The sequence below is a fragment of the Stenella coeruleoalba genome, assembly GCF_951394435.1.
Source record: "Stenella coeruleoalba genome assembly, chromosome: 20".
Lineage (NCBI taxonomy): Eukaryota > Metazoa > Chordata > Mammalia > Artiodactyla > Delphinidae > Stenella > Stenella coeruleoalba.
This window is the reverse complement of record NC_137166.1, coordinates 43,893,647-43,919,854: the sequence shown is the minus strand read 5'-3', so window position 1 is coordinate 43,919,854 and position 26,208 is coordinate 43,893,647. Positions and strand designations below refer to the sequence as shown.

Here is a 26,208-nt window from a genome sequence, read left to right as displayed (position 1 = left end):
AGAGAGATCAGCTCTGTGCTTTGCAATGACCTAGAGGGGTGGGATAGGAGGATGGGAAGGAGGCTCATGAGGGAGGGGATATAGGGACATATGTATGCATACGGCTGATTCACTTTGGTGTACAACAGAAACTAACACAGTATTGTGAAGCAATTATACTCCAATAAAGATCTATTAAAAAAAAAAGTAAATGACAAATGAAAGAACCATCACAGAGGGTATTTTTAAATGTTATAAGGCTCATATGCCAACCAATTTGAAAATGTTGACTTATGAATTATTTTCTAGGTAAATAAATACTGAAAACCCTAGAAGCCATAAAAGTTGAAAAATGAACAATTTGCTAGAAAGAGATAAAATTGTCAAAGACTTACCTCCCATGAAACAAAAAATCATAAGAATGCCTATTGCCCAGGTTGTGGCAATAAACCAGGTAATGAACCATGGCTCCTAAAATAAAGATCTGAGTCACGAACCTGGAGCAGGTAAGGTAGAAAATGTGCCCTTGACTGTTGTGACAGAAGCAAGAATGTTTTATAATATTAATGAACTATAACAAAAAGACACAAATCATCAAAGGAGACCACCATTTTGACAATACAATAATCAAAAGAGGGTAAAAAGTACTTTGTGTACCTAAACATGTTAACTAAACAACTAAAAATTTATAGCTAGAATTAATTTTTTAAAAAGGAACAAAACACATAAAACATGGAAGACCAGAAGAACTCACTTTTAACCAATTCAGGTGTTTGGTCTGGGATAGGGAAGGTATAGGGTGAGCCTGGGAAAGCTTCAGAAAGCAATAGTAAATTCAAAGAATAAAGAATCAAGTCAAAGGTACACAAAAATCCATAAGGAATTAGTATTTATACAGCTAGGCATCAACAAAGACTGTGATGGGCTAAAGTACACTAAACCAATGAAAATCAACAAATCCATAATGATATGTAAATAAGAGGTCAGAAAATTTCAAGTGCACCATTTGAGGTGGCTAATTAGTTACAATCATATAAAGAGTATAATCAAACACTTGCTGCCTTTTCCATTAGATTTCAAGTTTATCAAGTAGCATGAGGGTAACTAATTAAATGTATTAGAAGGAATGACGGACTTAGTACAACACTGATTTAAATGAAGGTTTTCAATTGTAAAAAGCATTAAGTGAATTGTTGATGAGGAACTGTGTATTCATAGAATGCTAAAGTAGGACCAGAGAGATCCCTTTCTGACCATAATATCTGAATTAGTTCCATTATTCTTCATCCCTTTATTTTGCTTACTTTTCTTCATAGCCCATATCACTATCCATGATATATTTTCTAATTATTTATTTACCTATTTATTATATATCTCACTTACTAGTATGTTAGTTCCATGACATTAAGATCTGTATTGATCTTTCTTACCATTGTACTTATAGGGCTAACACAATATCTGTCTTACTGTACACACTGATTAAGTGTTGATTATAAAAATGACCAAGATTTTTTTGTCAGTGAAGACATTTATGTAAGTCTAAATACAAGAGGAACTAGGGGAAATGTTGGTTGAATTGGGGAAGATCTTAATTTGCTTCCCCAAGTATCAGGCTCTTTTCCCATAGGGGTTTAAAGGGAGTTTCCCCAAAACATCACAGGGGCCAACCTCCTCTTGGACAGGCTGGGCTTTTTACTCTGGTGATGGCTTTCCTTGCTTCATCAAGTCCTCACTCACCTAGCCCCGTTTACTTGTCACATTCCTCGTAACCCTCCAGGACAACTTCCCTTCCACTAATAAGGCAGTCAAAACTGGCTTAGAAATGGAACACTCTGTTTACAACAAAGAAATGTAACATAATATATAGAAATATATAAGAATCATAACCAATTCTAAAAAACACTTTTGAGAATTGGTTAAGTTTTTAATAAATGAGGTTGAAATGAAAGACTTCAGAGAAGATAAATATGAGAAGATTGAAAGAACATTCACCTTAGAGTGACCATAGAATTACAAAGTATAAAGAGAGTAAAAATTTTCTGACCTCTTATTTATGTATCATTATGGATTTGTTGATTTTCATTGGTTTAGTATACTTTAGCCCATCATAGTTTTTGATTGTTAATGGCTAGCTGTATAAATACTTTACCAGACAGGTAAAGAAATGTCTTCTTTTATTTAAACCCATGCTATCTCTTTGCCTTGAGAGGCAGTATGTTGTAACAGCTAAGAATATCAACTTTGGCATCAGACTGCTTGGGTAAGAAAACCTGCGTCTGACACTAACTAGCTAAGTAACCCTGGAGGGGTAGCCTAAATACTCTTTGTCTTAGCAATCTCTTCAAAGAACAATAATGCAAGTAGTATTTATGCCATAAGGTTGTAGAATTAGATAACTCAGTATATTAAAAGGGCTTAAATCGGGGCCTGGTACAAGGCAAGAACTATGTGAGCTGAGAGGAAAACAAGGAGTTTTCTAAAACATTAAAAGGTCCTTGCTGGAATACTGACTTAACGTTAAATGCAAAGTTCTTTAACCCCATAGCAGGTGTAAGACAACACTTGTGTCAGGCAATGAATATGACTTCTATTTGCCAATGTAACAATATAAATTATACAAATTCTTTTAATAATCATAACAACTCAGGACACAGTATCTCAGCTGTTCTCCCAGAAGGTGGGTAAGAAAATAATAAAGAAATTTTAGCAATTCTGGGCTCAAAAAAATATAATAGATATCTCAAAGGATACAGTGTATGTATCCTACAAGTCAAATCCAAGGACTTCCCTGGTGGCACAGTGGTTAAGAATCCACCTACCAATGCAGGAGACATGGGTTCAAGCCCTGGTTTGGGAAGATCCCACATGCCATGGAGCAAATAAACCCATGCACTGGGGAGAAGGAGGGGAAATTGGCAGAAGAGTAAGACGTGGAGATCACCTTCCTCCCCACAGATATACCAGAAATACATCTACATGGGGAACAACTCCTACAGAACTCCTACTGAACGCTGGCAGAAGACCCCAGGCCTGCCAAAAGGCAAGAAACTACCCCCGTACCTGGGTAGGGCAAAAGAAAAAATAATAAACAGAGACAAAAGGATAGGGACGGGACCTGCACCACTGGGAGGGAGCTGTGAAGGAGGAAAGGTTTCCACACACTAGGAAGCCCCTTCGCGGGCGGAGACTGTGGGTGGCAGAGGGGGAAAGCTTTGGAGCTGCAGAGGAGAGCAGAGCAACAGGGGTGTGGAGGGCAAAGCAGAGAGATTCCCGCACAGAGGATTGGTGCCAACCGGCACTCACCAGCCCGAGAGGCCTGTCTGCTCACCCGCCGCGGCAGGCGGGGCTGGGAGCTGAGGCTTGGGCTTCAGTCGGAGCGCAGGGAGAGGACCGGGGTTGGCGGCATGAACACAGCCTGCAGAGGATTAGTGCACCATGGCTAGCTGGGAAGGAGTCGGGGGAAAAGTCTGGAGCTGCCGAAGAGGCAAGAAACTTTTTCTTCCCTCTTTGTTTCGTGGTGCATGAGGTGAGGGGATTAAGAGCACTGCTTAAAGGTGCTCCAGAGATGGGCGCGAGCCACGGCTAAAAGCGCGGACCCCAGAGACGTGCATGAGATGCTAAGGCTGCTGCTGCCGCCACCAAGAAGCCTGTGTGCGAGCACAGGTCACTATCCACACCCCGCTTCCGGGGAGCCTGTGCAGCCCGCCACTGCCAGGGTCCCGGGATCCAGGGACAACTTCCCTGGGAGAACGAACAGCACGCCTCAGGCTGGTGCAAGTCACGTCGGCCTCTGCCGCTGCAGGCTCACCCCACACTCCGTACCCCTCCCTCCCCCCAGCCTGAGTGAGCCAGAGCCCCCAAAGCAGCTGCTCCTTTAACCCCATCCTATCTGAGCGAAGAACAGACGCCCTCCGGCGACCTACACGCAGAGGCGGGGCCAAATCCAAAGCTGAACCCCGGGAGCTGTGCAAACAAAGAAGAGAAAGGGAAATCTCTCCCAGCAGACTCAGAAGCAGCGGATTAAAGCTCCACAATCAACTTGATGTACCTGCATCTGTGGAATACATGAATACACAACGAATCATCCCAAATTGAGGAGGTGGACTTTGAGAGCAAGATTTATGATTTTTTTCCCCTTTTCCTCTTTATCCGTGTGGATGAAAGGCTCTTGGTGCTGCAGCCAGGAGTCAGTGCTGTGCCTCTGAGGTGGGAGAGCCAAGTTCAGGACACTGGTCCACAAGAGACCTCCCAGCTCCAAATAATATCAAGCAGCGAAAATCTCCCAGAGCTCTCCATCTCAACACCAGCACCCAGCTTCACTCAACGACCAGCAAGCTACAGTGCAGGACAACCTATACCAAACAGCTAGCAACACAGGAACACAACCCCACCCATTAGCAGAGAGGCTGCCTAAAATCATAATAAGTCCACAGGCACCCCAAAACACACCACCAGACGTGGACCTGCCCACCAGAAAGACAAGATCCAGCCTCAACCACCAGAACACAGGCACTAGTCCCCTCCACCAGGAAGCCTACAAAACCCACTGAACCAACCTTAGCCACTGGGGACAGACAACAAAAACAACGGGAACTACGAACCTGCAGCCTGCAAAAAGGAGACCCCAAACACAGTAAGATAAGCAAAATGAGAAGACAGAAAAACACACAGCAGATGAAGGAGCAAGATAAAAACCCACCAGACCTAACAAATGAAGAGGAAATAGGCAGTCTACCTGAAAAAAATTCAGAATAATGATAGTAAAGATGATCCCAAATCTTGGAAATAGAATAGACAAAATGCAAGAAACATTAAACAAGGACTTAGAAGAACTAAAGATGAAACAAGCAAGGATGAACAACACAATAAATGAAATTTAAAATACTCTAGAAGGGATCAATAGCAGAATAACTGAGGCAGAAGAACGGATAAGTGACCTGGAAGATAAAATAGTGGAAATAACTACTACAGAGCAGAATAAAGAAAAAAGAGTGAAAAGAACTGAGGACAGTCTCAGAGACCTCTGGGACAACATTAAACGCACCAACATTCGAATTATAGGGGTTCCAGAAGAAGAAGAGAAAAAGAAAGGGACTGAGAAAATATTTGAAGAGATTATAGTTGAAAACTTCCCTAATATGGGAAAGGAAATAGTTAATCAAGTCCAGGAAGCACAGAGAGTCCCATACAGGATAAATTCAAGGAGAAATATGCCAAGACACACAGTAATCAAACTGTCAAAAATTAAATACAAAGAAAACATATTAAAAGCAGCAAGGGATAAACAACAAATAACACACAAGGGAATACCCATAAGCTTAACAGCTAATCTTTCAGCAGAAACTCTGCAAGCCAGAAGGGAGTGGCAGGACATATTTAAAGTGATGAAGGAGAAAAACCTGCAACCAAGATTACTCTACCCAGCAAGGATCTCATTCAGATTTGATGGAGAAATTAAAATCTTTACAGACAAGCAAAAGCTGAGAGAGTTCAGCACCACCAAACCAGCTTTACAACAAATGCTAAAGGAACTTCTCTAGGCAAGAAACACAAGAGAAGGAAAAGATCTACAATAACGAACCCAAAACAATTAAGAAAATGGGAATAGGAACATACATATCGATAATTACCTTAAATGTAAATGGACTAAATGCTCCCACCAAAAGACACAGACTGGCTGAATGGATACAAAAACAAGACCCATATATATGCTGTCTACAAGAGACCCAGTTCAGACCTAGAGGCACATACAGACTGAAAGTAAGGGGATGAAAAAAGATATTCCATGCAAATGGAAACCAAAAGAAAGCTGGAGTAGCAATTCTCATATGACACAAAATAGACTTTAAAATAAAGTCTATTAGAAGACACAAAGAAGGACACTACCTAATGATCAAGGGGTCGATCCAAGACGAAGATATAACAATTGTAAATATTTATGCACCCAACATAGGAGCACCTCAATACATAAGGCAAATACTAACAGCCATAAAAGGGGAAATCGACAGTAACACATTCATAGTAGGGGACTTTAACACCCCACTTTCCCCAATGGACAGATCATCCAAAATGAAAATAAATAAGGAAACACAAGCTTTAACTGATACATTAAACAAGATGGACTTAATTGATATTTATAGGACAGTCCATCCAAAAACAACAGAATACACATTTTTCTCTAGTGCTCATGGAACATTCTCCAGGATAGATCATATCTTGGGTCACAAATCAAGCCCTGGTAAATTTTAGAAAATTGAAATTGTATCAAGTATCTTTTCTGACCACAACACTATGAGACTAGACATCAATTACAGGAAAAGATCTGTAAAAAATACAAACACATGGAGGCTAAACAATACACTACTTAATAACGAAATGATCACTGAAGAAATCAAAGAGGAAATCAAAAAATACCTAGAAACAAATGACAATGGAGACACGACAACACAAAACCTATGGGATGCAGCAAAAGCAGTTCTAAGAGGGAAGTTTATAGCAGTACAATCCTACCTTAAGAAACAGGAAACATCTCAAATAAACAATCTAACCTTGCACCTAAAACAATTAGGGAAAGAAGAATAAAAAAACCCCAAAGTTAGCAGAAGGAAAGAAATCATAAAAATCAGATCAGAAATAAATGAAAAAGAAATGAAGGAAACGATAGCAAAGATCAATAAAACTAAAAGCTGGTTCTTTGAGAAGACAAACAAAATTGATAAACCACTAGCCAGACTCATCAAGAAAAAAAGGGAGCAGACTCAAATCAATAGAATTAGAAATGAAAAAGGAGAAGTAACAACTGACACCGCAGAAATACAAAAGATCATGAGGGATTACTACAAGCAACTCTATGCCAATAAAATGGACAACCTGGAAGAAATGGACAAATTCTTAGAAATGCACAATGTGCCAAGACTGAATCAGGAAGAAATAGGAAATATGAACAGACCAATCACAAGCACTGAAATTGAAACTGTGATTAAAAATCTTCCAACAAACAAAAGCCCAGGACCAGATGGCTTCACAGGTGAATTCTATCAAACATTTAGAGAAGAGCTAACACCTATCCTTCTCAAACTCTTCCAAAATATAGCAGAGGGAGGAACACTCCCAAACTCATTCTATGAGGCCACCATCACCTTGATACCAAAACCAGACAAGGATGCCACAAAGAAAGAAAACTACAGGCCAATATCACTGATGAACATAGATGCAAACATCCTCAAAAAAATACTAGCAAACAGAATCCAACAGCACATTAAAAGGATGATACACCATGATCAAGTGGGGTTTATTCCAGGAATGCAAGGATTCTTCAATATATGCAAATCAATCAATGTGATAAACCATATTAACAAATTGAAGGAGAAAAACCATATGATCATCTCAATAGATGCAGAGAAAGCTTTCGACAAAATTCAACACCCATTTATGATAAAAACCCTGCAGAAAGTAGGCATAGAGGGAACTTTTCTCAACATAATAAAAGCCATATATGACAAACCCACAGCCAACAGCATCCTCAATGGTGAAAAACTGAAACCATTTCCACTAAGATCAGGAAAAAGACAAGGTTGCCCACTCTCACCACTCTTATTCAACATAGTTTTGTAAGTTTTAGCCACAGCAATCAGAGAAAAAAAGGAAATAAAAGGAATCCAAATTGGAAAAGGAGAAGTAAAGCTGTCACTGTTTGCAAATGACATGATACTATACATAGAGAATCCTAAAGATGCTACCAGAAAACTACTAGAGCTAATCAATGAATTTGGTAAAGTAGCAGGATACAAAATTAATGCACAGAAATCTCTGGCATTCCTATACACTAATGATGAAAAATCTTAAAGTGAAATCAACAAATCACTCCCATTTACCACTGCAACAAAAAGAATAAAATACCTAGGAATAAACCTACCTAAGGAGACAAAAGACCTGTATGCAGAAAATTATAAGACACTGATGAAAGAAATTAAGGATGATACAAAGAGATGGAGAGATATACCATGTTCTTAGATTGGAAGAATCAACATTGTGAAAATGACTCTACTACCCAAAGCAATCTACAGATTCAATGCAATCCCCATCAAACTACCACTGGCATTTTTCACAGAACTAGAACAAAAAATTTCACAATTTGTATGGAAACACTAAAGATCCTGCATAGCCAAAGCAATCTTGAGAACGAAAAATGGAGCTGGAGGAATCAGGCTCCCTGACTTCAGTCTATACTACAAAGCTACAGTAATCAAGAGAGTATGGTACTGGCACAAAAACAGAAAGATAGATGAATGGAACAGGATAGAAAGCCCAGAGATAAACCCACGCACATATGGTCACCTTATCTTTGATAAAGGAGGCAGGAATGTACAGTGGAGAAAGGACAGCATCTTCAATAACTGGTGCTGGGAAAACTGGACAGGTACATGTAAAAGTAGGAGATTAGATCACTCCCTAACACCATACACAAAAACAAGCTCAAAATGGATTAAAGACCTAAATGTAAGGCCAGAAACTATCAAACTCTTAGATGAAAACATAGGCAAAACCCTCTATGACATAAATCACAGCAAGACCCTTTTTTACCCACCTCCTAGAGAAATGGAAATAAAAACAAAAATAAACAAATGGGACCTAATGAAACTTACAAGCTTTTGCACAGCAAAGGAAACCATAAACAAGACCAAAAGACAACCCTCAGAATGGGAGAAAATATTTGCAAATGAAGCAACCGACAAAGGATTAATCTCCAAAATTTATAAGCAGCTCACGCAGCTCAAACACAATAAAACAAACAACCCAATCCAAAAATGGGCAGAAGACCTAAATAGACATTTCTCCAAAGAAGAAATACAGACTGCCAACAAACACATGAAAGCACGCTCAACATCATTAATCATTAGAGAAATGCAAATCAAAACTACAATGAGATATCATCTCACACCGGTCAGAATGGCCATCATCAAAAAATCTGCAAACAATAAATGCTGGAGATGGTATGGAGAAAAGGGAACACTCTTGCACTGTTGGTGGAATTGTGAATTGGTACAGCCACTACGGAGAACAGTATGGAGGTTCCTTAAAAAACTAAAAATAGAACTACCATACGACCCAGCAATCCCACTACTGGGCATATACCCTGAGAAAACCATAATTCAAAAAGAGTCATGTACCAAAATGTTCATTGCAGCTCTATTTACAATAGCCCGAGATGGAAACAACCTAAGTGTCCATCATCAGATGAATGGATAAAGAAGATGTGGCACATATATACAATGAAATATTACTGAGCCATAAAAAGAAACGAAATTGAGCTATTTGTAATGAGGTGGATGGACCTAGAGTCTGTCATACAGAGTGAAGTAAGTCAGAAAGAGAAAGACAAATACCGTATGCTAACACATATATATGGAAGTGAAGAAAAAGAAAATGTCATGAAGAACCTAGGGGTAAGACAGGAATAAAGATACAGACCTACTAGAGAATGGACTTGAGGATATGGGGAGGGGGAAGGGTGAGCTGTGACAAAGCGAGAGAGAGGAATGGACATATATATACTACCAAATGTAAGGCAGATAGCTAGTGGAAAGCAGCCGCATAGCACAGGGAGATCAGCTTGGTGCTTTGTGACCACCTAGAGGGGTGGGATAGGGAGGGTGGGAGGGAGGGAGACACAAGAGGGAAGAGATATGGGAACATATGTATGTGTATAACTGTTTCACTTTGTTATAAAGCAGAAACTAACACACCATTTTAAAGCAATCATACTAATAAAGATGTAAAAAAAAAAACCAAAAAACCCGTGTGCCACAACTACTGAGCCTGTGCTCTACAGCCTGCAAGCCACAACTACTGAGCCCTCGTGCCACAACTACTGAAGCCTGCGTGCCTAGAGCCCATGCTCCACAATAAGAGAAGCCACAGCAATGGGAAGCATGCGCACTGCACTGAAAAGTAGTTCCCCACTCAATGTAACTAGAGAAAGCCTACACGCAGCAACAAAGTCCCAACACAGCCAAAAATAAATGAAGGTAGAAATTATAAGAGACTGAGAAGGGACTTCATAGAAATTACATGAAGTTTCTTAAAAGATAGCTTTGAGTTCACTGAATGTCAACTGATATTCTATAGAACATATTCTAAATTATGTAAACAGCTAAATTTACCCAGTGAGACCAAGTTGCTGTAATTTTCCATCATCACGTCCCAGTACAAGTCCCTCTGAGCAGAATCCAGATACTCCCATTCCTCCTGAGAGAAGCTGATGACCACATCCCTGAATGTCACCAATTCCTGAAACAACAAACCACATAAGTAAAATTGAAGGAAACATTTTTGAGTAAAAGATAAGAAATAAAGAATTGAATTAAACTATTTTATATAGAATGGATAAACAATAAGGGACTACTGTATAGCACAGGGAACTATATTCAATATCCTGTAATAAACCATAATGGAAAAGAATATGAAAAAGAATATATATCTATATAACTGAATCACTTTGCTGTACAACAGAAATTAACACAACATTGTAAATCAACTATACTTCAATAATATAAATTTAAAAAAAAAGAAAAAGAATTGCATTACAGGAAGGGGTCTAATAGTAAGTACATCGGCCAGGGGTAGAAGCCTATGGTATGGGAAGTAAGGAAATTAATGCTTCCAAACCAGACTATCTACAGGTCTTTAAAGAATCCTTTTGATTCAGAGAAATCTTCCTGCATGCTATGGGATTTCTTAGCTAAGCACGTCTGGAAATAAACAAAATAATCAATTTACAAATTAAAAGAAATAGTGTATACATGAACGCTGCATGCTACATGCCTGCTGAATGTATTATCAATAATAGTGAATTTCTACATCCTCATTCCTCTGTAAAGGAAAAATATCTAGCTTAGAAAATGGGATATGAACAATATTTAAAATTTTCTTACAACCCCAAGTTCATCACTGTTAATCACCATTTCACATTATATAAAAATTATAACTTCTAATGAAAAATTATTTATTAAATGCTTTTTAGTGGCTACAGAGTAGTCTGCTTGGTGGAAATATATCAACCTTAATTATATTTAGACATATAATTTGGATAAGATCTCCTCCAATTCTGAAATCTATAGTAATCTATTTATGTCTGACTGAGACTAGTCAACATCAAATCCAGTCTACCTGGAAAAATAGGTCTGTTCAGAAGTACAGACTTTGCCCATATGTCATCAAATGGATCCATTTGCTCTTTCTCTCTACCCAAGAGTATGAAAAAGGCTGGTAAATGCCTCCATCTAGGGATTCCATTTCTACCCTATAGCTGCTCTGAACAAAACACTGAACACACATAGGAATGTTGAACATTATTTGGAGAATAGATAGGCACATAGGAGGTACTGTGTGCTGTTTGAATCCAACTCTCACTAGAAAGTGAAAATGGGGATTTTTATGGGGATGTGGGGTAGGCTCTTAGGGCTGCTTTCTGGGAAGATTCAGACAAATGAAATGTTCACAAAGGAGAGAGAAATAGCAACTTACATGGTCCATGGTTAGAACTGTAAAGAATTGATCAGGGAATTCCACTTCTGGTATGACAGCATGAGGAGCTCCACCGACGTGCTCCCCATTGAAACTGGTAAAAATTATATATAAAAACATAGAGCAAATGAAGAAACATTTGTAAATCTACTAAAACTTATTAAGAACTGTGAAAGTCTGCAGTATCTTAATCTAACCTGCACCCTTCCTTGTCCATCCCATCCTAGTGAGAAAAAGATTCCACTGCAAACTAGTACAGTCAAGGACACAAACTTCCTCACCACTCATGCCCTGTTCCCAGTCAGATAACTATCTTCCTGGGAGGAGTAGAACATCAGTATTTCTCATTCTGCCCCCAGCTACCTGTTGCTCAGGCAAATGCAACAAAGGAATGGAGATTTTCTTCTGCCTAGTAGCCACACAAGAATTGTATGTTGTACCATGGGTGTGGCACTGCTGAGAATACTGGGGTTCCAACTGTCTTTGCCTTGGCTCATAGGGCAGGAGTTCCATGCCACGAGAGGCAAGTTGAGACCTAGGACTGCTGCCCAATCCCCTCCAGAGCCCTCTCCAAAGGAACTGCCTTCATTTGCAACAGAGTGTGAAGAAGTTCAAGGGTAAGGACATTCTCAAAAACACTGGAAATTTTGGTGAAAGGCTATTGCAAGAAGATTGAAAAATTCATTGGAGTTAAATGCTAAACTGTAGGCTGGCTAGTTTGTCAGAAAGGATCAGAGAAAGATACTTGGGGAGCCCTTCCTATTGTCAGAACAAATCTCAGACACTGACTTTATTTCATTAGTCTGCGAAGCAGTGTAACCCCACAGCATTACTGAAGACAATAGTGCTATCAGTCACAATCAGTGGATCCTAACAGCTTGGTGTGGTCAGGTAAAGAGACACTGGAAGACAGCCCTGTCAAAACCACTGTCATCCAAGGGTAACTGTGGTAATAGCAAAGTCTATACCCCAAGGAGCAACATCAGAGATTTACACTATGGGTGAGATAGATTTCACTTCATTAATCTAGCCAGTCACTAAATAAGAAAGCAAATAACAATAACAGGCCTGGGGAGAAGAAGTAGACAAAAGTACCAGAGTTACAACTATCTAAAATATCTACTTTCCACAAACAAGAGACAGGTGAAGAAATAGGAAAATATAACCCATAAACCAAAAACACTAAAGCCAAAACCAAACAGACAACAGAAACTGCCTGTGAGAAAGCAACCAGATTTAACAAAAACTTCAAAGTAGCCATTATAAATATGTTCAATAAACAAAGGAACCCATGCTTAAAGTAAATGAAGGTATGATCACAATGTCATATCAAATAAAGAATCAGTGAAGAGATAGAAGTTATTTAATATCACCAGATGGAAATTCTGGAGTTGAAAAGTATTAACTGAAATGAAAATTTCACTAGAGTAACTCAACTGTAGATGTGAACTGGGCAGAAAAAAAAGTACTAGAAAACTTAAAGATAACATGATAGAGATCATGCAATCTGAAGAACAAAGGAAGAAAACACAAGGAAGAAAAATGAAAAGAGCATCAGAGAAATGTTGGACACCATTAAGCATACACATGTAATAAGTGTAACAGAAAAGAGGAAAGGCGCATTTTAATATATTCAAATAAATAATGGATGAAAAGTTTCCAGGACTTCTCTGGTGGTCCAGTGGTAAAGAATCTGCCTTCCAATACAGGGGACACGGGTGTGAGCCCTGGTCTGGGAAGATCTCACATGCCGTGGAGCAACTAAGCCCGTACGCCACAACAACTGAGCCTGTGCTCTAGAGCCCGCGAGCCACAACTACTGAAGCCCGCACACCTAGAACTCGTGCTCTGCAACAAGAGAAGCCACTGCAATGAGAAGGCTGCGCACTGCAACGAAGAGTAGCCCCTGCTCGCCGCAACTAGAGAAAGCCTGCACGCAGCAACAAAAGACCAAGTGCAGCCAAAAATAAATTTAAAAATTTTTAAAAATCAACTGTATAAAGTAATTCATATATATGTATACACATACATAAATATTATATACATGGGCTTCCCTGGTGGCGCAGTGGTTGAGAGTCCGCCTGCTGATGCAGGGGACACGGATTCGTGCCCCGGTCTGGGAAGATTCCACGTGCCGCGGAGAGGCTGGGCCCGTAAGCCATGGCCACTGAGCCTGTGCGTCCGGATCCTGTGCTCCGCAGCGGGAGAGGCCACAACAGTGAGAGCCCCGCGTACCGCAAAAAATATATATATATATATTATATACATATATATACACACACATAACAGGTATTATTGGGCCTGCAACATATATAAATGTAGTATGTTCGACAATAATAACACAAAGGAGATAGGTAGAAGAAAAGCTTCATTGGGCAAAGGAAACGAATCCAGATGGTAATCTGAATCCACAGGTTCAAATAAACAGAATGAAAAGTGATAAACAGGATTAATATAACAAAGCTACATATCATCTATAGCTGTTTATGTGCTACAATGGTAGAGTTGAGTAGGTGTGACAGAGACTGTGTAATCCACAAAGCCTAAAATATTTAATATCTGTCCTTTACAGAAAAAAAAAAACTTGTTAACCCCTACTGTAGAAGTTAGTTTATGCATTTTTCACCTGTTACAACTGTAAACCCCTTGTTGTTGAGTGTAAACTATTTCAATTACTTTGGGCAACTATTTGACACAATCTACTAAAAAAAACATATATACTGTGACTTAGCAATTCCACTCTTGTGTATATGCCCAACAGAAATTAGTTTTTCCATCCAAAAAGTATGTAAAAGAATTATTTTAGCTGCATTTCTTTATACTGTCCTGAAACTGTTAACAACCCAAACATCCATCAACAGAAGTAGGGAAAAATTAAATGAGATACATTCCTATAGTGGAAGATTACTTAAGAATAAAACTGAACAAACAGCAGATGATTTTCATAAACATGAGGTTGAGCAAAAGAGGGCAGAAAAAAATGTACATAATGGGGGACTTCCCTGGCTGTCCAGTAGTTAAGACTCTGTGCTTCCACTGCAGGGGGTGCAGGTTCGATCCCTAGTTGGGAAACCAAGATCCCACATGCCACACAGCACGGCAAAAAAAAAAAAAAAAAAAAAGTACATAATGTACGATTCTATTTATATGAACTTCCAAATTAGTTAAAACTTATCTATTGTAATAGTGAAAAGAATATTGGTTACCTTTGTTGGGGGTAAAGGCAAGTTGGTAATGACTGGCAGGAAACAGAAGGGAGCATCCTGGAGTGTTGGAAATATGCTGTATCTTAGCTGTGTAATGGCTTCATAGATATACATAAATGTTAAAAACAATCCAGTTTTAGAATATGGTTTGTATAGTTTACACTAAGTTACATCTCAGAAAAAAACCAAACCCACAAAGTGGCACAGCTGAGTTTTGAACTCATATTCCTCTTACTACAAAGCCAGTTCTAACTCTCATTCTTGTCTCTTTAGTTCAGAATTTCTTCTTTATGGATTGAAATCTGAGCATGGGTAGTAGTTCACTGGCAAGTTAGAAACAATCTATAACCTACCAAAATTTACTAAAGCATGAAAGTTATTAAATAAATCCATTCATGTTCATGGATATCTCATGGGTGCAGTAAACAGTGAACTCAATGGGTCTGGAGTACCCAAACCCTGCTCTTTCCAAAGAAAGGAATGGCCCTTGAACAGCTCCTGGGAGACAACCTCTGAGCCCTTACAATATCCTGCTTGATAAGAGCATACCTGGGCTATGCCAGAGAGATAATTTATGCTATAAATGCGATTTATGGTAAACACCTATTTTTGTTGGCCAGGGGTCCTGGGATGCACTGTATCAATTTGACCTCTGTAGCAGCTAAGCCTAGTCACACAGTTACTCCATGACTGTGTGACTCACTCTCAATAAAGAGTCTGGACATCAAGGCTCAGGTGAGTTTCCCTGACCTACTTCACATGTGTTGTTACAAAATGGTGCTGGCAGAATTTAGTGCTGTCTATATGACTCCACTGGAAGCTCACATCTAGTTTCTCCTGGATTTTTCTCTTTGCTGATCTTAATCTGTATCCTTTGACTGTAATAAACCATGAACACAAGCACAACAGTTTTTCTGGATTTTGTGAGTCCTAGCAAATCGTCAATCTGAGGATGGTTTTGGTAAACCCTGACAATCCATGGCTTTAGTATATGTTGGTAAAAACCTAACAGCCTTGGGTTTGTCTCCATGACATCTCTCCTCATCAACTTCAAATGCATGTCATCCAATTTCTTTAATGATCATTATCATACCCTACTATAGTTTTAGTCCTATTCGCAGTTTATATTATGTGATCAGTTATAAACAAGTTAAGGGACAGCAACTATGTCTCTTTAATGCTAATATCCACACCAATAACATGAATAAAATTGGCATATTATAGGCATTTAATAAATATTTAATCTGTAAATGCAACTTCTGGAAATTTTTCCTTAAGTAACATAAAAAAGTAGACAAAATTCTATTACAATGACCTACATCAGTGTAGTTTATGATAATTCTAAATATCTATGGATAGACAACAGGTTAAAGTGTGGTGAGCTATATGTTAGCAATATCTATGCAGTATTTAACAATGATAACATTGATTCATATTAAATGTTGGGGGAAAATATTTTGATGAATTACTCATCAAACAATCAGATTTTTAAAATCATTGGAGGTTGTGTACTATCATGATAAAGAACATAAAATCTATCATCCAAAATTCAGTTTGCAAATCTTATCTTTGGCTGTTACTGTGTAACCTTTTACTAAGTTACTTAACTGCCTTAATTTCCTCATCAGTAAAATGGAAATAACAATATGACCTACCTCAAAGTGTTGCTGTCTGGACCAAATTAAATAAAAGACATAAAGCATTTTCAGTGCCATATAAAAAGCACCTAATGATACCTAATAAAAGCTGTCTGCTAATTTATGAAATGGTAAAGAATATTTCACATCCCTTGTTTCATTATTTTTTAAAAATTCCCTCTATGCTTCACCTTTGTGCTACAGTGAAATTTGAGATTTTCAGGTCTGTTCTTTCCTATAATGTTAACTCATTTCAGAGTCCAGCCTTGAGATTACAATTTTTCCTCAATAATATTTGTCACAAAGATTCTCAAAAATGAAAGGACACATCTCCTTGACCTCTACACAAAGCTGCAGACATATAACTAGAATCTATCTAATATGTGACAATTTGAGCATAAAGGCTTAATCTTGTTCCCCTGTCCAACACAGAGAGTTACATGCATATTTATTTCTGTTTCTACAAAACTGTCCTTTCAAGTGTAATTTGTATAATGAGGTCTTGTATGATACCTGGATTTCCCAGATCATTCCTATGTCCTCTGAAAGAAACCACCACTTCTTAAAAAACCATGAATCTCTGATCAGCAGTCTTGATTCATGATTTGTTCTCCTGGTAATTGTTTATTTGATATCTATGTAATCTCCAAAGCTTTGAAAAGTTAGATATGTCAAATCACATGGTGACCACTGGCACTCTCTACTTATGCCTACATGCCTAGAAGTGTGATAAAACTGTGACTTTGTCTCACTTATGTAGCAAATTTATGTAATTCTTTTTGCAGAAACAAAAGAAGAAATACATACACAGGTTCAAAAATTCTCAACAAAATATTAGCAAACTGAATTCAACAATACATTAAAAGGATCATACACCATGACCAAGTGGGATTTATTCCATGGATGCAAGAATGGTTCACCATCCCCAAAACAATTAATGTGATACATCATATTAACAAAATGAGGGATAAAACACATATGATCATCTCAATAGATGCATAAAAAGCATCTGACAAAATTACACATCCATTTATGATAAAAATTCTCAGTAAACTGGATATAGAGGGAACATACCTCAGCATAATAAAGGTCATATATAACAAGTCCACAGCAAATATCATACTTAATGGTGAAAAGCTGAAAGCTTTTCCTCCAAGAACAGGAACAAGACAAGGATACCCACTCTTGCCACTTTCATTCAACACAGTATTAGAAGTCTTAGCCAGAGCAATTACATGTTAAAAAAAAAAAAAAAGAGAGAGAACAGAAAAAAGAAATAAAAGACATCTAAATGAGAAAAGAAGCAAAACTGTCACTATTTGCAGATGTGATATTAGATACAAGAAAAGCCTAATGATTCCACCAAAAAACTATTATAAGTAATAAACAAATATAATAAAGTTGCAGGATACAAAATCAATATACAAAAAATCAGTTGTATTTCTATGGACTAATAATGAACACTCAGAAAGAAAAATTATGAGAACAATCCCGTTTACAAGTGCATCAAAAAGAATAAAATACCTAGGAATAAATTGAGCCAAGGAGGTGAAAGACCTGTACACCAAAAAATATAAGACACTGATGAAAGAAAGTGAAGACGAAATAAATAAATGGAAAGGTAATTCCATGTTCATGGATTGGAAGAATGCTACCCAAAACAACCTACAGATTCAGGGTAATCCCTATCAAAATTCCCATCCAATGGCATCTTTCAGAGAAATAGAAAAAATCAATCCTAAAATTTGTATGGAATCACAAAAGGCCCCAAATAGCCAAAGAAATTTTGAGAGAGAAAAATAAAGCTGGAGGCATCATGCTTCCTGATTCCAAATTATATTACAAAGCTATAGTAATTGAACCAATGTGGTATTGGTTTTTTAAAAAACACACACACAGAGAAAGGAACAGAATAGACAGCCCAGAAATAAACTCAAGTACTTATGGTCAATTTATGACAATGGAGCCAAGAATATACAATGTAGTAAGGACAGTCTCTTCAATAGATAGTGTTGGGAAAATGGACAGCCACATGCAAAAGCATGAAACTAGACCACTATTTTGCACCATACACAAAACTCAAAATGGATTAAAGACTTGAACATAAAACCTGAAAACATAAAACTCCTAGAAGATAATACAGTGGGTAAGCAACTTGATATCCTTCTTGGCAGTGATTTTTTTTTTTGGATTTAGCACAAAAAAGCAAAAGCAACAAAAGCAGAAAACAAAACAAAACAAACAAGTGGGACTACATCAAACAAAAAAACCATCAGCAAAATGAAAAGGCAACCTTCTAATGGAGAAAATGTTTGCAAATCATATTACTGATAAGGGGTTAATATCCAAAACATACAAAGAACTCATACAACTCAATAGCAAAAAAACAAACAATTCGATTTTAAAAATGGGCAGAGGGTTTGAATAGACATTTTTCCAAGGAAAACATAGATTTCCACCAGATACATGAAAAGGTGCTCAACATCATTAATCATCAGGGAAATGCAAATCAAAACCACAATGAAGGGCTTCTCTGGTGGCGCAGTGGTTGAGAGTCTGCCTGCCGTTGCAGGGGACACGGGTTCGTGCCTCGGCCCGGGAGGATCCCATGTGCTGCAGAGCGGCTGGGCCCGTGAGCCATGGCCGCTGGGCCTGCGCGTCCGGAGCCTGTGCTCCGCGACGGGAGAGGCCACAACAGTGAGAGGCCCGCGTACCGCAAAAAAAAAAAACAAAAAAAAAACCCACAATGGAACATCACCTCAACTGTTAGAATTGCTATCATCAAAAAGACAGATAACAAATGCTGGTGAGGATGTGGAGAAAAAGAAATCCTGTGCACTGTTTGTGGGAATGTAAATTGGTACAGCCACTACAGAAAACAGAATGGAGATTCCTTAAAAAAATTAAAAACAGAAATACCATATGATCCTGCAATTCCACTTCTGGGTATTTATCTTAAGGAAACTAAAACACTAACTCAGAAAGACTTATGTACCCCCCATGCTCATGCAGCATTATTTACAATAGCAGGCATGGAAACAACCTAAGTGTCCACAGATGGATGAATGGGTAAAGAAAATGTCACACACACACACACACACACACACACACACACACACACATACACACACACACACGGAATATTATTCAGCCACTAAAAAAAGAATGAAATCTTGTCGTTTGTGACAACATGGATGAACCCTGAAGGCATTATGCTAAGTAAAATAAGTAAGAGCAAGACAAATACTGTATGATATTACTTATATGTGGAATCGAAAAAACCAAAAACCAAAAGACAAACTCCTAGACACTGAAAACAGATAGATGGTTGCCAGAGATGGTGGGTAAGGGGTGGACAAAATGGGTGAAGGTGGTCAAAAGGTACAAACTTTTAGTTATAAAATAAATAAATCATGGGGATCAATGTACAGCACGATGACTATAGTTAATAATACTGTACTGTATATTTGAATGTTGCTAAGAGTGTATCTTAAAAGTTCTTATCACAAGGATAAAAACAACTCATAATTATGTATAATGATGAATGTTAACTAGATTTATTGTGGTATTTTTGCAATATACACAAATAGCGAATCATTATGTTATTCACTTGAAACTAATACAATGTTATATGTCAATTGTATCTCCAAAAAAATAAAACAAAACAACAACAAAAAGCCCCACATACCTAGAGAGAAAAATTTTGGAAGAATGTACATTATGTTATTACAAGTGATTATTCTGGATGGTGGGACTATGAGTAATTATTGACTTTATACTTTCCAAGTTCCTTAAACACTGAATAGTTTACAACAAACCTGCATTAATTCCATCATCAGAAATATATGAGAGGTATTTCTGCATAACAGATTTAACAGAGTTGGAGGCAAGTTTTCCTTCTGTTTAATAACATTATGAATAAAAAGATCTTCAAAATGAGTGGGAACATGAAGGAAATCTGTGACTGAAATAAATTACTTCTACAAACTTATGAACATCATTTAGTTGTATCACACCAGTGCAGTAGGGTACATTCACTATTCACGTACTTGAATTAACAAAATTCAAGATGGTAGCATTTTCAGACTAAATAAGAAAATGTGTGTAAAGAAGGCAGAAATGTGTTTGGTACAGCATACACGCTTATTACATATGGCTTAATTTTTAACTTCATTATTCAAAAACTAATATTTTAGATATATAAAATTGCTTACAAATGCAATCTTAGTAAAACAGATTCATATACAATACTGACAATTTGGAATGTTCTTTTTCCTATGTAAAAATACTGTATAATATTACATATTAATCATTTTTCTTTTTATGACTAACTCCATAGTTTCTCTTATCTGCATGGTATTATCATCACATTTACGTAATGTGATTAACTTAGTTTTTAAGATTATATACACTTATATAACCCCATGAAGTTACAGACATTCTGCAAACAAAACCAAACATACCAAAAAAAACCAGTTAGGAACTATATAATAGAATAATTTTGAACATAATTTCAACAGATTTGTGGTCCTTTGTGAGCACCAAAATGGAATCAAATTGCCTTAGGTTAAGAATTTCTATTTTAGGACTTTTGCAATTCTGGCTGTTAAAAATTCCTTTTAAGTGCTCATCAAAATTAACTTTATATTTTCATTACTCTTCATTTATAGAAATTTATAAGGAATATTTAGAATCTTCACATAATAACAACTATTTTTTTTCTTGAGGACTTATTAAGTACAAGGTACTCATTAAGTGGTCTAGGGCTATGCTCAGATTAATGTATCCAATTCTCATAAAATCCATAAAGCACTGATGTGATTATTATGTACATTTTATAAAAAGAAATTATAAAACATAGACTAATAAATATTGACCTCATTGAAATATGACTAGTGTGAACAAAGAACTTAATTTTCAATTTAGTTTTAATTAAAATACAAAAGCAATATAAAATGTTTTTCAATTAAACACAATTTTATTGTTTTGGTGTGAATATATTTCACCTTAACCACTGAAAATTTAGCATCCAAATTGAGAAGTGCTATAACAATAAAATATGCACGAAATTTTGAAAACTTAGTATGAAGATATGAATGTAAAATACTTCAATTTATTTGTTATTATATGTTGAAATAATATTTTAGAGATATTGGTTCAAATAAGATGCATTATCAAAATTAATTTCAACTATTTCTTCCTACTTTTTAAAATGTGTTCAATAGAAATTGTAAAATTATCTAAGTGGCTTTCATTATATTTCCATTAGTATTGCTTTAGACTCAAATACCACTATACCACACTGCCTATCACAGTCTACACCAATATGTGGTCTGAAACAAAGTCTACTGCCAAATCTCAAACAAGACTTGGTTGTCACCACTCAAAACTCCCCATGGATTCTCTGGAAAAACTCCCTGCCCTTGTACACACATACCTCTCTTCACGAAACTCCAATCATATACCCACTCTTAAATGTCAAAGTCAACTTTGTCACTTACTGATTGAAATCAAACCACTTCCTATCTTGCCTTGTTTGGAAACCAAAGGTATCTGCTATGTTATTCTACCTAACCTTAACAAAGCATATTCTAAAACAAGCCCTTAATTTATCCTCCATGAGTTGTATTTCTGTGCTATCCTTTGGAAAGAAGAGCATGTGCGGTAATTGAATGATTTACCCAATGGGTAAATTAACTGGAAGGGAAAAGGGTATTTGGAAAGGCACTGGGAGAGAAGGGGACCCATCTCTATGGCCCTGTTATTAACTGGGAAGGGAAGTCCTATGAACCAGGAAAATTGATAAGTCACAATTAGGTAGGGAAATTTAAAAGAAGGAAAGCAAATATTCTATGCTCTGTAAAACAAAAATGTATGATAACAAAAAGCAAACACGAACTGACCTTGTATGGGCCATTAAGTTAGTAGCAATGCTCTCCACTTCAGAACTTGCAGAGCTACAGGACCAAGAAGAAGGGACTTGTGAGACTCAGGACTGGCTAAGAGTCGTGGTGAACACACTGTCCACCATCAGACATGACCCATCACCCACCACAAATACAAGCGGATGGAAGTAAGAGTGAAACTAGAATGCTGACTTTTACCAGTATCAGAGAAAAAGGTAAGCATCACCTATGCCCAGAGCTGGAATCTAAGTTCACAGCAGTTTCTACAGGACACAGCTCAGGGAATGCTGTGGTTGTGAAAGGTGTAAATGGCCTCCATAATGCATCCAAGGGAGTTTAACCCACGAAGGGATTCTACACCTGTGCCCTCCTCCTCATGTCTTCCCAGAAGCCTGTCTTGAAGGCAAGTGCAGGCCTAAATGCTAATCCAAGGATTCAGTATGTACTTTTCTATTGGGAACTTTCATTATAGGAGTGAAATTCATGACTTTCACTCTGATGGCCATCCCTCTACAGCTAGACCCAACTGGCTACATGGTGTGAGGACAGAAGAGAATCCAGGGAAACACATTCCAAGAAGCGATGGAACCTACAATTGTACCTGGATGGGCAACACTCACTTCACCAATGCCCCCTCTGTGTAAAGTACGAGGCTGGGTACTGGGGACATGGTGTTAATAGCTTATACACACACACGTACAAAAAAAATTTACACACTCCTAGATGAAAAAAACAAAACTCCAAACTTCAACAAGCTCATTGAAAACAAAATTTTAAAACTCCACTTCGTGCACACTTATAGTCAGTCACAACAGAGATGTTACAGGATCACTCGGTCACTGTGTCAGTCAGACACCGTCGTCGCCACGTCCATGTTAACCATGATCACACAGTAGGCTCCGCCCCCGCTGACAGTCTCACCAACCCAATCAGATACCAGTAACGCCAACCCAGGGCCCCGTCACACGCACTCTAGCCCTCGCTCTCACGCACGCACAGGCGCGAACTAACACTCAACAAGGACGCCGTCACAAACAGTAGCACCCGCAACCATGGTCGTCCGCGGCTCACGCATACACAAGCTCCTGGCTCCACAAGCCCCATCCACGCTCTCCGAGCTTCAGGCCTCCTCACCGCCAGCCCCTCCCGCAGCTTAACCTGCGTCACCTCAACTCTCCAGGTATAACCCAATAATGACCACGACACCGGAAGGTGAACCAAAGGTCGAAGGTCATTGGCGGCTCTGGGGCCTGTGGGAAACGTAGTCCAACACCGAAAAAGTCCAGACTTTCGAGCGGAGCGTGGAGCCCATCAGCTGCAGAGACACTCCCCTCCCCGCCCCGAGACTACCGGGAATTCCAGGGCGCAATGGTCGCACGACTTTGGCGCAATGGTCGCACGACTTTGGGGTTGCATCTGGTTGTCCTTCCAGATGCCGAAGAGCCGGGTGATGGTTCTCTGAGAGCGAGGTGAGGTCGCGGAAGGAAGGAGAGCCCAAGCTGAGGAAGTAATCGCAAACCTGGGCCGGGGAGGGCAGAAAAGGGAACTGGAAGCCGGGTGCGGGCCGAGGAGGCAAACGGAAGAATCCTGGCTCGGGTAGGGCTGGCTGAGAATTGGAAGCTCCGGGCCTAGGAGGGAAGAGGGAGTTGGGAACCCGGCAGAGGAGGGCCGGGGCGGGAATCGTGAATCTCTCCCGAGGGAGGCCGGGCTAAGAAGGGCTGAAGCCGTGCGGAGGGACTTCGGGCAGGAGAGAGACCAGGCGAGAAGTTCACTCAGGCCTGTACGTGCGGGACCCCAGGTCCGTGATCGTGAACCAGAGGGTCAAGGGTTTTGTTGTTTTTGTCAGTTTTGGCCCTTGAGAAAGCCCCAACACCCATGGCACATAGCAGACGCGCAGTGAGTGTATGCACGCCCTTGGAGCGTTTAATATCGTCACCGCCAGGAAGTTCGCTGGTGTCCTTTTCCTTTAGTTTCATAGCAGAGACAGCCATGGTTCTGATACATGTCATCGTAGTTTAGCTTTGTCAGTTCTACAATTCCAATTGTCTCCTTTAGCTCATCCTAGTATTGTAAGATTTATTAATGTTGTTTAGTTCATTCCTTTTGTTTCTGGACAGCATTCCATTGTGCAAATGTGCCACAATTTGTGTTTCCATTTTTCTCTGTATGAACATTTAGTGTATTTCCAGGTTTTATGTATTTTGATAACGCTGGCATGTTTCCATTTCTCCTGGGGAGATACCTAGTGGAAGAAAATGCTGATAATAGGTTAAGTTTCTATTTAACTTTCTAAGAAGCTGACAAACCTTGTAGGATGATTAGTTACGATTTCTGTTTGAGACTGTATGTGACTGTGAAGTAAGTGGTTTCTGAGTTTGATTTGGTATTCTTCTATGGAATTAGGAGATGGGCTCAGTGGAGTTAGGAATATCACGTAGAGTCCATGGAATTGTGGTTTTGTGAAGTGGGTGAGATTATAGGAAACAAGGTGTCTGTACCAACTCTTATCATGATTTTGTGTGTTCATTATAATGTGACTGTGAAAGTGGATCACTACATAGGTAATATTAATGAATGACTGCGAAACTGTGTGTGTCTAGTTAGGTGTGTTTCATTTTGGTTCTGCTTGCAGAATTATGACTGTTTCTAATCAAGTAAAATAGCAGTATAAGATTATCCAAAGGAAATGAAAACAGGATATTAAAGAGATACCTGACTCCTTCCTATCTTCACTGCAGCAATATTCACAATAGCCAAGACATGGAAATAGCCTAAGTGTCCACTGACAGATGAATGGATAAAGAAAATGTGTGTTTACACCCATGCACTCACTCACACACACAGTCATTCACACACATACACACACACACACACACACTGGAGTATTATTTGGCCTTAAAGAAGGAAATCCCGCCATTTGTGACAACATGGAAGGACACTGAGGGCATTATGCTAAGTGAAATAAGTCAGACAGAGAAAGGCAAATACTATGTTCTCACTGTATGTGGAATCTAAAAAAACCCAAACTCATTGAAATACAGAGTAGAATAATAGAGGTTGCCTGAGGGTGGGAGAAAGGGAGAGATGTTGGTCAAAGGTTATAAGATGAATAAGTTCTGGGGATCTAATGTACAGCATGGTGACTATTATTAATAATACTCTGTATTATATACTTGGAGGTTGTTAAGTGATTAGATCTTAAATGTTATCACCACACAAAAAAAAGCATAATTATATGAGGTAACTAACCTTATCGTGGTGATCTTTTCCCAGTATATACATGTATCAAATCATCACATTGTACACCTTGAATTTAAGTATGTTACTTTAAAAAAAAAAAGAATTGGAAAGTAGGAGGTAAAATCAATTTCTAGATGACTGGATTGTATACATGGAACATCATCTGAACTAATTCTAATATGTTGAAATGACTAGGGTTCAATAAGTAGTTCACAAGAAAATACTTTTTTTACCTCTATGTACTACTTTTAACAGATTTGAGTGAGTTTTTTTTCCCCTGTTCCTGGATGAAATTATGGGTAATTTAATAACTTTTTCAGTCGCTCTAAGCTAAGGAAAAGTATCTGAAATACTTTGAATCACAAGGTCAGTCTCATAGCAATTAAATTAGTCATTTTCTAATAAAAACGTTTACTGTAAAAATCAATATTTAAACTTCATTTAAAGGAAAAATTTCTTCCATCTGACTGAAACCTGCAGTGTGGAAAAGTATATAATCGGTTTCTTCTCTATTTCCCTAACCTGTATTACTGAATAGTTAATATTTAGCATAATGAATATTAATATTTAATAGTAACTGTTTACTATGTAAGTAGGCAGATTTAATCAAGTTGTTGTGGAAACTCTAAGGTAAGTGCAGTTTCACATGGTTTCTTATGCCTCCCTTCTCTCTTCCTTGTTCATTTTTCTAAAAAAGAATCGAAAAGAGCAAAG

At 38.3% G+C, this 26,208-nt stretch overlaps 1 protein-coding gene across 1 annotated transcript in view; it reads right to left on the bottom strand.

Annotated features, from left to right (window-relative positions):
* Positions 1-22,293, bottom strand: part of ZNF529 (zinc finger protein 529) — a 29,419-nt gene extending 7,126 nt beyond the window's left edge. The window contains exons 1-3 of the mRNA XM_079907624.1: positions 22,252-22,293; positions 11,506-11,599; positions 10,143-10,269 (exon numbers count right to left, since the gene is read on the bottom strand). Coding sequence (XP_079763750.1) covers positions 10,143-10,269; positions 11,506-11,599; positions 22,252-22,265 — 235 coding nt within the window. The 5' untranslated portion in view covers positions 22,266-22,293. The remainder of the gene's footprint in view (positions 1-10,142; positions 10,270-11,505; positions 11,600-22,251) is intronic.
* Positions 22,294-26,208: the final 3,915 nt, after the last annotated feature.